At 42.1% G+C, this 13644-nt stretch overlaps 1 protein-coding gene across 1 annotated transcript in view; it reads right to left on the bottom strand.

The window, feature by feature from the left end:
* NPHP3 (nephrocystin 3) overlaps nucleotides 1–13644 on the bottom strand; it is a 42003-nt gene that overhangs the window by 16075 nt on the left and 12284 nt on the right. The window contains exons 11-16 of the mRNA XM_066627590.1: nucleotides 13200–13314; nucleotides 12537–12680; nucleotides 11747–11844; nucleotides 10780–10882; nucleotides 8779–8861; nucleotides 2169–2307 (exon numbers count right to left, since the gene is read on the bottom strand). Coding sequence (XP_066483687.1) covers nucleotides 2169–2307; nucleotides 8779–8861; nucleotides 10780–10882; nucleotides 11747–11844; nucleotides 12537–12680; nucleotides 13200–13314 — 682 coding nt within the window. The remainder of the gene's footprint in view (nucleotides 1–2168; nucleotides 2308–8778; nucleotides 8862–10779; nucleotides 10883–11746; nucleotides 11845–12536; nucleotides 12681–13199; nucleotides 13315–13644) is intronic.

The raw sequence follows: 13644 nt of genomic DNA on the forward strand, positions 1-13644 counted from the left end.
GTTATCTGAAAAAAGGCAGAGGATTACAACAACAAACAGTTTTAGTCACTGGAGTCATGCAGGAGAGCAGTACAGTCAGAATGGATTGGTTTATCTAGCAAAACAGACATCTGCCTCTAACATGCATCTACAGCAAGCATTAAAGCAGTCATAAAAGCATCATATTTGCCAGAGCAAATTAAACTTCAACAGTGTCAACCTCTGCAAATTTACTTGAAAGGAAGTTCTCCTGACTTCATTTGGCATTTACACCTTAGTAAGGATGCATTAAATTACAGCCTAAGGCTGCAAGCCTGTATATACTTAACTGGGTATGTCCCATTGAATTAAATTGGAGACAATTAAAAAGGAGACATGCATGGTCAAGTTACATCAACAACCCAATCCTAAGGTTAGGGTCCCCTGCCAGAACTAGCATTCCAGTAGCAGAACATGCTTTCTGGCATTGCAAATGCAGTCATGTTGGAGTGCACTTCCAAGCTGCCACCAGAGACGACAAACAGCACCCTGCACATGCAGCAGCAGCAGCCAGGACAGGCTCCCCTAGTCATAATAACATAAGAACAGCCCCACTGGGTCAGGCCATAGGCCCATCTAGTCCAGCTTCCTGTAACTCACAGCGGCCCACCAAATGCCCCAGGGGGCACACCAGATAACAAGAGACCTGCATCCTGGTGCCCTCCCTTGCATTGGCATTCTGACATAGCCCATTTCTAAAATCAGGAGGTTGCACATATTCATGGCTTGTAACCTGTAATGGATTTTTCTTCCAGAAACTTGTCCAATCCCCTTTTAAAGGTATCCAGGCCAGACGCCGTCACCACATCCATTGGCAAGGAGTTCCACAGACCAACCACACGCTGAGTAAAGAAATATTTTCTTTTGTCTATCCTAACCCTCCCAACACTCAATTTTAGTGGATGTCCCCTGGTTCTGGTGTTATGTGAGAGTGTAAAGAGCATCTCTCTATCCACTTCATCCTTCCTATGCATAATTTTGTATGTCTCAATCATTTCCCCCCTCAGGCATCTCTTTTCTAGGCTGAAGAGGCCCAAACACCATAGCCTTTCCTCATAAGGAAGGTGCCCCAGCCCAGTAATCATCTGTCGCTCTCTTTTGCACCTTTTCCATTTCCACTATGTCCCTTTTGAGATGTGGCAACAAGAACTGGACACAATACTCCAGGTGTGGCCTTACCATCGATTTTTACAACGGCATTATATTAGCTGTTTTGTTCTCAATACCTTTTCTAATTATCCCAAGCATAGATTTGGCCTTCTTTACTGCCTCCACACACTGGGTCGACACTTTCATCTACATGTCCACCACCACCCCAAGATCTCTCTCCTGATCTGTCACAGACAGTCCATGCATGTTGGTGGGAGGGGGGGGCATTCCTAATTGAACTGACAGAGGGCAGGAAGTGTGTTGGAAGCAGGAGGGGGTATATTCCAGTGCAGGCAACGTGCGCCAAGATGGTGTCCCCTCTGGAATTTCCGAACATGTATTTCTTTTAATTTCAAGCCCTGATTGCAATTGAACAGTTAAACTAACAATGCATTGGGGGGGGGGGGACACTTGTGGGCTTTGTTTAGGAGTAGCATCTCAGCTCTTTCTGCTGGGCTTACTGGTTGTTATAACCATTTTGACTACACTGTCTGAGTGTACACCCAGTTGAGTTCAGGCATTTCCTTTCAGCCCGCTTGTACTTTTTTTTACACCCCCTTTCCCTCATTTTAATTTCTTTCTAAAAAAAATAAAAACTAGTCCCATTTTTACTCTTTGCTTACGTAGGCCATATTTACGGGTAATTCAGTGGGTTGTCACGTTTGACCACTCACAGATGCTACTGTGGCTTTGCTGTATAATAAAATTCCCTGGGGTACAAAACTCTCCTAGGAGGGGGGTTTTCCAGACAGCTCCCCCCTGCCTGGTCTTTGTAGGCTGGAATGGTGGCAGAGGATAACCACTATAATTTTCCTCCCCTATTCAGCTGGTGATCCATACAGGGAAAATGGGAAGCAAGAAGGGGTGTGTGAGAGCTAACTACTAGATGCTACTCTCAGGCAACCTGTCTTCTCCCAGGTTCCCTTCCCCTGACAACATTTCCCAAAACATACAAGCACAGACACAGAGAAACACAAAGCTCCATCAGACAGCATGCTCACCTCTCTCATTAGACTTTTGTCTTTATGGCTTTTCAAGGATTCCTGAATAGACCTCAAAACCAGCTTGTATAGCGACACTGTATCGTGGCACTGGAAACACTGCTGAAGGATCACATCCATATTTTCTACATTTCTAGCACTGAGACAGAAAAAGCAAATAAACAAGAACTAAAAAGAAGAAAAATTCAAAAAAAATCCATACAATCAACTTGGAATTTCACTCAAAGCTGCACATTTGAAATGACTATGGATCATGGCTATTTACCACCAATTGCTATGCACATGAATAAAGGAAATTCATAATAGAAGCATCTATGAATGTCAGCCAGGTTTTACTATTTCAACAAATTGTTTGGGGCTGTATCCAAACAAGCCCATTGGTTTCAACACTGAAGCAGCAGAACATCAAGCACAAAAGACTTTGAGTAAAAAAAAAAAAAAAAAGGCCGAGGTTCCAAGATGGCTACTGAGTGAGGTCCCTGTGATGAGAGCTCTTATTCTCAGAAGAAATTCCTTGGGAAATATGCGAAGCTGTTAGATAATACTTACATGGACATATCAGCAAGACTTTCTTTTGGATACTCTCCTCCTCCTATTTTGTGTGGGGACTTCCTCCTGGTGTGATTGAAAGGGATTCTCCCGGAGTGGATATGGGCAAAAAGAAACTACAGAGGCTTCCTTCCGGACGCAGACCACCACAGAAAGCCAAACAACTAAGACTGGATGATATCCAAACCTGGACAGAAACGGCCTCAGAACTCCAAAGGAACTTCATTTAACAGATTTAAACCATTGGAAAATTTGACCCATGAGACTGAGAATACAAATAACGATGTGCTGATCCAGGCTGAGGAGTCTGGCATCGTGGCATCTCAGTCGCAGAGTGTCGTCTCCCCAGAGGCCGATAGTCATGTAAGTAAACATTGTGGAAAACAATGTGGAAAATCAAAAGGCTAGGAGGGAGCTACTCTGAGGCACAGGAGGTGCAGGAGAAATCTAGGGAAATCTAGGAGAAAAACCAGTTGTTGTTTCTTTTGGCTGAACATTGCTTACATACTGGGCAGACTTTGCAAGCCATATTTAGTAAACTAACAACCTTATCTGGACAAATGGCTTTAACTCAGGAGATGCAGGCTGCCTTTGAGAGGAATGCAGGCTATAACTCCCAGGAGAATATGCTGAGTCCTGTTGTGCCCTTTAAAACACTTACTGGACATGATAGCGATGAAACCAATGTTATCAGACAACTCCAAGCTAATCAAATACAGCTGGATATTACTGAGAATGTATTCAACAGAAAAAGGTGGGACTCAACACAGTGCAGTGCTTTCGTTAAGCAGTATCCTAAGAACCAGGACAAGACAAATAGATCTTAAACAAATTGATTGGATGCCAAGTCCAAGAGGAAGTTGCTTCTGGAATTCTTTAGCCCAACTATACCTCTGATGCTATTTAAAATGAAGAACTTCCTGGGATCATTCAGCATTTATGCCAGAAGAGTTTTCAAGGAGCATCATTCAAAGCCGCTCTTCCCAGCTGCTCAGAGACAAAGGCAAATGCAGCCCATTATCTCAGATACAAGGTCAGAATTTCTGGGCAGGAAGCCAGGACAGAAATCAGTCCTTAATTCAGATAAGAATTAAGTCTTATCGCAGTCCTTCCTGGCAGGCAACCGAGATTTACAGCAACCTAATAATTGCCTGGAAATGCCAACTAATACTGCTATATTTGAATGGAAGAAACTAAACACACGGCTGTCAAATCTTCTGGGTATGCAAAAGAGTAATTTAAAAGAAACAAATGATCAGCCTATGCTCAATAAGAGGAATAAGGACAAAGGATCTAACTTGGTGACAGACTCCACAGAGCCACAACTAGCCCAGAGACTGGATGCTTTAATGGATCCTATAGTTGTTTCAGTTAAGGGCTCTTCAGACACTGAGGTTTATCCTAAAGTGCCAGATCCTAAGTTGGATGACTCAGTGATGACTGTTTCTCCAAAATGTTCAACAAGTTGTGAATCTTCACAAAAAAAAAAAAATCTTACAAAGAAGCTGACAGGAGGTGGAATAGTAAATAAAACCAATCTTAGAGATCCTGACTTGGATTGCTCTGATGGACCCGCTTTTAAAGATCCCATTGAAGCTGTTTTTGCTAAATCGTGACCCGGAGGAGGAGGATATTATTAACGGAGCTGTGACAACTACAAAAAAACTCCCTTGCCCTAAACAAAAGAGGGTTGTAAATGTATTGGAGAAAGTTAAAGAAGAATTGCTTAAGAATACTGATGTGATGAGACTGGAAGAGGAAAGACAGGCCAAAGTACCTGCTAGCCTGCAAGATCCTTCAATGAACGCCCAAACACTTCGGATGGACTCTACAGCCTTTGTGGGCTTCCTTCAGCCAAACAAGCATATTTTGGAAGATTCATCAAGACACCAATTTCTACACCCCAGTCAATCTGGAAGATGATGCTAACAATCACTACAACAAGTGGCAACCCATCCGATAAAGAATCAGTAAAGGAAGGATCGCATATTGGCCCACCATTGGACCAACTAGAGTCTGATGGGCTCGTGATTGACCGGAGAGTTGTGCATACCATCAAGGACCTACCTTCAGAAGGACAGCAAAAAATTATTGACTTCTTAGCTGAAGTTAAAGCAGACCTCCTCGAATATTCTGTTCCATCACATGACATCTAACAAGCACATCCACATCTGGAGACAGAAACTTCCCTTCTAGACATTGATTCAAATTGACACCTAATTCCAGCTAATTGCACGCACACCAAAAGACCAGTCAAGTTACTTTCATGGAATGTCCCAGGATGGGTGTCTAAGCTGAAGGACGGCAACTTCTGTAAAGAGCTCAGGGAAAATGATATAAACTGTATACAGGAGACGTGGACATCCTCTCCTATTAAGTTCGAGGGTTATTCAGTGTTTGAGCTCCCAGCACCTAAATTTCACAACAAAGGTAGGCCAACGGGTGGCCTTGTTACTCTAATTTGATCTGCTTTCCAAGCCCAGCTAGTATTTTTGGCTAATGGCCCTTGCAATGTAGTAGCTGTCAAGTTAGCCTATAAGGAACAAGACATTATATTCGTCAATGTTTACATCCCACCTACTCAAACTAAGTCAGAGAGGGAAGAGTGATGGGGTTTTTTGAACCAGGTCACTGAAATCTTAATGCACAAATTTGCTAGAGCCTGGTTTCTGGTGCTAGGTGACATGAACGCAAGGATTGGGCAGGGCCTTCAATGCACTTCTCATGTTTCTGATTGCACCATAGATTTTGATTTTCCTTATCTCAGTTCAAGTAATAGGTGCTCTAGGGACATGACATGTAATGAGTCTGGTCACCTTCTGGTTCAATTCTGTATGCGTTGGGGACTGACATGGTTAAATGGGCTGCCAGATTATAAAGTGTCTGGGGATTTTACTTTTATTTCACCTCGTGGATGCAGTGTGATCGACTATATATTAGTTCCCGGACCATTACTAACGTTGGTCAAAAAATTCACTGTTGGTGTACCAGGTTTAAGTGATCATTTGCCTCTATTTTGTCCCCTGCTTTGCTCCCCCCCAGACCAGCAGAATTTGTCTCAAGACTATACGTGGAACTCTGAGGCTCGTCATCTATTGTTAACTTGTAATGAGGGTGCCATTGATAAACTAATGTCCCTCCTTAGAACAGACCATTTCCTGTCTAGGTGATCAGATTTACAGTTTTCTGCATCACCAAGTGGCTTGTTCTGTAACTATGAAGTGTTAATAGATGAGCGACTAACTTGCTTAAGGCGCACAATGAGAAAAAACATGAAACCAAGCCGGGCTGGTTCAAATGCCTTAAGCAACACAATATACCCCTTGAAAACAGACGTTCGTGGAGCTTATCAGGAATTCAGGGAAACAGGAGATAAGTATTAGCTAAGTATTTTGAGTTATGGCGTCAGCTACGCATAATGGTTGGCCAAGCCCAGCAAAAATTAAATCTTACTAAGTGGGACGCCATGCGTAGAGCTATTGATAGTCATAACAAGAAAAAAATTTTCTTGGTAGGAGTTTTCCTTGGTAGTAGGAGGTTTTTTCCATCAATTTATCCCAAGCTCATCTCCCATTCCACCTTCAATATGGGTCAATCACTATAGATCATTATATTTTGAAGAGCAGCAAGCCACATGGCGCAGAATCCAGAACATTCTAACTAATGTAATGATTGGCCCTCAGTTTCTTTGACTGAAATTCTCAATTAACAGCCTAACCTAAGCCCAAGAAGGCAGCGGGCCCTGACTCTATCGCACCTGAATTTATAAGGGCTGACCCAGATTGGTGGGCTCCAGCTCTTGCCAATCTTTTTACAGCAGTTGACAGCTCTGGTAAAATACCTGACACCTGGAAGAAATCAATAATAGTGCCTATTTTCAAAAATGGGGATAAAAATACCCCAAACAGTTACCGGCCGAGCAGTCTACTATCAATTACAGGGAAACTGTATGCCATGCATCTGCACCAAAAATTGCTTTTCTGGCTGCATAAGAATGATATATTAGGGCCTGAAGAATCAGGTTTCAGGTCTGGGCGGTCTACACTGGATAACTGTACTGTTGTTCACACTTGATAGCGAAATATACAGCTAATTGCAAGTCTGCACTATACTCTGCCCTCTTGGATCTAAAGGGGGCATTTGCTTCGATCAGTAGGGATCTTCTGTGGTTCAAACTGGTAGCCTTGGGTATGGACACAAGATTACTCTTCTTAATCAGGAATCTTTATACTGACACCTCCTGTCAAATCAGGTTATCTCCCAATGGGGCCTTGACAGATGTAGTGATGACAAACAAAGGTGTTAAACAAGGCTGTGTGTTGGCCCCCACCCTTTTAAACTTGTTTTTAAATGACTTAGCTCCCCTTTAACATACAATAGATGCCCATCCACCCAAAATTGGTCAATTAGCTCTGCCTCTACTACTATATGTGGAAGAGATGCTTTTATTAGCACGTACAAAAATTGGTTTAAAACGACTAATAATGACATGTTTAAAATATTTTAAACAAGCTGAGACTTAACTTCGACAAATTGAAAAAAGTAGTTTTTGGCTGCTCTTGGAAACCGACAATATGGATCTTTGAAGGTCATGTTATCCAACAAGTTAAAATGTTTAAATAGCTAGGAGTCTTGTTTCATTACAGGCATTCATGGACGACACACTGACAACTAGCAATCCAAAAAAGTAATATTACAGCCCAAGCTATTACTCGATTCTTTTATGCTTGGGGAAATTCCTTTATTCCTGCAGCACTCCAGACATTCAACACGAAGGTAGCAGCACAGCTTTTATAGGGAATCCCCATTTGGATTTCGGTCTTCTGCACTACGGCTGAGAGGATTCAGTCTCTCTTCCTTTATAAAATCTTTGCAGTACCACGATGCGTACCGTACACTGTCTTATGCCTGGAAGCTGGGCAACATAAAGTGGAGTCTTTAGCCTGGTTGTGCCTTTTCAAACATTGGCTCAGAATTGGCTCTGCTGCTGCAAAGGACCTTTTACTGAGAAACATTTTAGAAGACTCCTTTCACTCCCCAGGACTGATTTTATTCAGTAAGAAAGTTCAATCTTTGGGGCTTTCCTTGAAATTGCTGGACATGATGCCATGGACAATAGCGTTTAAGACCCTTCATACCCAGATATGGGACACTGAAAAACAAGACCTCCTAACTGATGCCCAAAAAATCTGTTCCCCACTTCATGTTGGATTACCCTGGGCGGCTGATTTCAGTAGTAATTATTTAAATTTCTTAACGAATCTGCATGAACGCAGAGTGTTTTCCCTAGCTAGATTTAATACCCTTCCCTCAAATGAGATGAAAGCTAGGTTTAATGCCAAACAATCCAAAGCATGTCGCTGTGGCACAGGTTCCCTGGAGACAGTCCCCCATATTTAACTAAGTTGTATCTGCTATTCAGATCTAAGGAGCCGTTTTTTACTTCCTCTTTTAGTGTCGCTTAATGGAACTGATAGGGACATTGTTAGACAATTACTAACTGGCAGGAATGAGGCTGTATCAATTAATATGGCTAAATTTCTTTACCATGCTTATATAAGAATTGTGTCCAGAAACTGAGCTTAATCAATGTATAATATAGACAATTTTCTTGGACCATTATTTGGGTTTCTCTGTACATATGCCAATAAAGGTTTGAATTGAATTGAACTGAATAAAAAATAAAATAAAATTCCCAACACACACACAGGAAAGCCCAGCTGAAATGAAATCCAAATGCATCATTTGCAAGATACCCTTGTACTGCCAACTGCCTCCAAGTGGAGGCACAGACCCTAGGATGAAACAAACTCCAAAACTGCCCCCCACTCCCATAACACCATGATGGTACTTCAGCCCTCACCGAACCAGGTTCATTCATTAGCACAATGATCCCAATGAAAGGTAGAACATTTTTTCCCCCCTTGAGAATGCAACACTGAATTAAAGAGCACGCTCTCTCTCATACAGATTGAAGTAGTTTTTCGCTTTCATCTACAACCATTTTTTCGGTAACAGACCACATGCAAAGGGCAATGACTTCAGTGTCCTTCCAACTTACCCAGTTATTATTCTGCCCAAGAGTGAGATGTAAAGGGCGTTGCAAGCCGCAACAGAATGACAGTGTTTCTCCAGCTGCTTCTCCTGGAATAATTTTGAACAAACAGGGCAAACATGAAAACAAAGCAACTTAAGAAAAGATCTGAAAATTAGACACAAATATACTGGCTAAAGCAGAGCAGAAAAATAGTACACAACTCCTACAGCAAACTTATTCATGACAATACATAGAATGGGGGGCCCCTTAGGAACAGTGCCTTCTTTTGTAATTATGAATTTAGAAAGGAAATGATGTTAGCACATTATTTTATTTAAATCGTCCCTATCCTGCTTTCATACAAGATGATTAAAGTTGCTTACAAGAAAACAACAAGCGAAACACAATAGACACAATATAAAACCATGAATAATTTCCCCCAATTCTGATTTGTTATCTGATCACAAACCACCATTCATCAATTTGGACAGCTTGCCAAACCATAATTAAGCAGACTGTAGTTTGCTATAGAGTCTGTAATGAGCCACTGTAATGAGCCACAGCTTAAGCATTAATGGGGGAAATTTTGCAAAATGGATGTGGCCAAACAATATTCAGATTTTCAGTTTCTCTTTCACTCAGATTAAATACAATATTGAAGAAACTAGAGCCCACGGGTGAAATTCAGAGGATATACAGGCATGCTAAGTCCCACTGAAATTAATGGGACAAACAGAGACCTGCTGATTTCAATGGGATTTCTACACATAATGGGTTGTGCTGCTTGATCAATTATGTAATTATTACTAATTGCCATCATATTAATTAATTAAACTTATTAATTTATCAAACTTTTAACAATGTCAACATTATCATCAACATACAACACACACTGTTTTACTTTGGGTGTGTTCTTAGTTATCCTTCTATTTGCACAGAGGGGCCTATTCGCCTGTGGAAGTGACAGTTCAAGGTTCATGAGCACAGAAATCCAAATGGAATTTTGACTTGGTGTGGCCATGGAGCAAGATCAGGGCCTAGGAGAGGGGGGTAAAGGGGGTAATTTGTACCTGGGCCCAGGGTCAGAAAGGGGGCCCAGGAACCATAGGAGGGGGCCCAGTAATTTCCTGGGATCTTATATTTTCCAGTCTCACCCAGACTTACTGCCCATGTGGGATGCTGGGGGCATTACTGTGAACACATGGTGGCAACTACTGCCAGGAGGCCATACACAGCAGGCCCAGAAATGCATATATTCCTTAACAGTGTCGCATCTGGGAGGAAACTGACCTGCTACAGTAGCCCTTTGGCTTGTGGATCTGCTAACCATGAAGGAGTGTACAGGAACTCAGCAACACAGCTGAGAGACTGCAGCTACTGCAGATGTCAGTTTTGGTGTACATAGGACACTTGCCATTCTAGTGTGAGCCTAAGTACAATGATACTAATTTCTTGCAATGACTTTCTATATTTGAAAGATTTTAGAGAGACTTAGGAGTGTCTTTGCCAATTTTCCATATTACTGTATCTAGTTGCCAATACCGGGGCAGGCAGGTAAACCTGAGCTTTGCATTGGGCAGACTGGTAGATCTGGGCTCCAAAGACTATTGCGGCTGTTGCCACTTTTCCCCTGCCTGTTTTGCCCCCATTCTGTCCGCTCCCCATTGCCACACTCCACTCTGTTTCACCCCCTCCCTCTTTGGGAAGGGGCCCAAAAGAAACTTTGTACCCTCTGATAAAATCCCTCTCAGAGGCCCTGAGCAAGATACACACATAAAATGGTCAATACCTCATTGCAATACAAATGTACATGGAAAAAACTGCACGACTGCATGCAGAATAGCACAAAATGCCACCTTATTTCTGCATGTGCTCCTTAGGATACAGCACCATAATTTTGAGAATTCAGTTACAAACACAAGAGGCTCCAACTGCTTTTTTTTTTTCTTGACGTGAAGAGATCCACTACGACAAAGCTTGAGAACTCCAGAGCTAAAATATGCACACAATGTTAAAAATACATGCCTGTTCTTTAGTCAGCTTTGGGTCTGCACAGCTGCATTCTTCATTAATGAGAGCTTTCACATCCTTAGCGTTTAATGGATCAAGATGAAGAGTTGGCCACAGCCTTTCAGTGAGAGTGTGACAAATTACTTTCTAAGTTACAATGCATCATGCATGAAGAACAAATGCAAATACAAGAATAGTTTCTAAAAACCAAATGCAAATAATCAAAACCTATACTTCTGGTTTGTATTTTCTTGATTAACCCTGTATCACAACTACACTGATGTAACGGGAAGGATATGCTTAACAGTGGTCAACATTTCAAAGCTATGGGCATGCAAGGGCTTCCCATAAAAAATATGCTTTGAACATTCAAAGGGATTCTCTGCTGCCTGAACGTGGCATTTCTATACTTGCAAAAAGAATGGAAGGGCTCTTATGGATGCAATGAGCCACATCATCCCTTTTTTCCTTCCAGGCCAAATGGAAGGAAAGGTGGGGCAGAATGTGGAATAGTAAAAAATGTGAACTTAATTTTGGAAGGTAGAGGGAAGGACCAACAAAGGCAAGACAGAGTGGGGAGCAGAGGGAGTGCTGCAACAGAAGACAGCAGCCAGGTGGGTGAGACACTGAGGGCGCAATCCTAACCAGGTCTACTCAGAAGTAAGTCCTATTTTATTCATTGGGGCTTACTCTCAGGAAAGTGTGGTTAAGATTGCAGCCTGAGAAGTTCTACTGAAAAAGGGGTTGGAGAGGACTGGCCAAAGTCAACCTCTCCGAAGTCTCAGTCTCTGGTGGGATTTACCTCGTCTAGGACCTCTAGGCCTGATTACTATTCAAATTCTACATACCTGAGCCTCAAAACACAAGGGCAACAGAAGCACTGCCACAACACACTTTTGGGTCCCCAGCCCTCTTCCTAACTTCTGCCAACTCAACCATGCAAACACAATTGACTTAATGGCATCTCTAAAATAATGCTTACCTCCATGCTTGTGGACAGGTTTCAACGTTCACTGATACTACAACTCTTACGTTCACTGGCAGGGGATCAATCAGCCACTTCATATGCTTTTCAGCTTGCTGAGAAACAGTTTAATCAGGAATTCACTAGACAGATCACTGATAGCCTACATTTCATTCCACTGAAAGACATGCTTCACATCTCCACTTTTTCCTCTTTCTACTGCTTCCAGTAGACACACTGGCTGAGAGTCTGACAATTTCAAGGGGTTTCCTCTAACTTCCCACGGAATACCTGGAATTGGGGCCACCACCTCCAAGGAGCTCTTCCTGACAGCTCTAGCTGATGAGTTATGCAAAATAGTGTTGTTTCCTAATCCATTCCCCACTCCCACCACATTCTATTACTGGATGTGATTCCTTCAGCCCCGTCCACAAAGTTAAAGAAAAGCCTCCACTGATTTTAGGAAAGTTCAATTGTCGGAATCAGAAATGATAAATTTATTCGTACAGCTCAGTACACAGCTGTTATTCAATAAACATTATGTAATAAATACAAATAGGCTGATCTGACTGATTTCATATGTTGGAGAAGAGGATACGTTGGCCTGAATCATTGATGGACAAATGGATACCTTTTATAGACTACTGGATCACACACCGTCAACATATCAGATCCGAAAAGAATTTACTTCAGTAATACTGGTGTTATTGTATAAGCTTAAAAGACTGAACAATAAGCAAATGCCATTCTATGCCATTTTAAATTCATGTTACAGTAATGTAAGCACCAAGAGCACTGCAACTGTTACCTGGATTCGATCAACAGAGTCTATTATTATTATAATACTGCCTTGGTGATAAGCAGAAAGTTTCTCCAGCCAACGGGGAAATTCTTCCAATAGCTTAGCTGGATCCAGTGTCAAAGGTGAGACTGACCAGGAATGCTGCATAAGCTGCAAAATTACAAATCATAAACATCTATAAAACACTTTTAGCATGTAAAGTATTTCATATGTATTATAAGTGATATAACCCCATAGAACCACCCTGTAAGGCAGGGGTTCTTAACCAGTGGGCTAAGGGGTGGGAGAGATGCTCCCATAATTTTTTTTTTAAATTGCCTTGATTAAAAAAAAATGTGTAACTAAGGACACAATCCTGACCTGGGCTTGGGCCGGTGCAAGTCCCTTTTGCTGGTCCAGGAGGGTCGTAAACGTGCCATAAGGAGGCACTGAGCTGACTGGGCCGACGCAAGGCTCTGAGGTTGGTGGGGAGGAGGCAGGAGGGAGGCATTCCTTGGTGGGGAAGCCACAATGCAGCCCTGAGGTAAGGGAACAAATATTCCCATACCTTGAGTTGGCCTTTGTGATTGCCTCCCCACTACAGGATGCAGTGCACGCCTCACTGGCACAGCTGCACTGGCAATGGAAAATTGGATAGGACTGGGCCCTCAAAGTGTAAAATAGGGTTACCTTTAACGTCAGGCGTTTGAGGATCAGTGCAGGGTCAGAACTGCTAGACATTGGTTTCCCAACAAAATGGTAAAGAATGAGTGTATTTGGTGCATGCTTCTGCTGAAACTGAATCCTAATGAGGAAAAAGAGAGAAATCAGGGAATGCTCCTAATCAAAGCACACTTCTTGAAGCTGGATTTTGACACCAAAAATGGCACACTAGGTCTGTTGCAATGTTGATTATTCATGCAACGTTACAATCGTATTTTAACATTTGAGTCAGACATATTTATATTAAAAAAGATAGGAAAGTTGCAAGAACAGGTGGGCCAATTATTACAACCAGTATCCCCTTGTTAACCCTGCTCATCATTTGCCATATTTTCATTGGTCTTTGACAGAATTTTAATTCTGCTCCCATTGCCAGATACCTTCTCTAATGTTTTATGGGAAAAGTTGTATA

Source organism: Tiliqua scincoides, chromosome 5 (genome assembly GCF_035046505.1).
Source record: "Tiliqua scincoides isolate rTilSci1 chromosome 5, rTilSci1.hap2, whole genome shotgun sequence".
NCBI lineage: Eukaryota > Metazoa > Chordata > Lepidosauria > Squamata > Scincidae > Tiliqua > Tiliqua scincoides.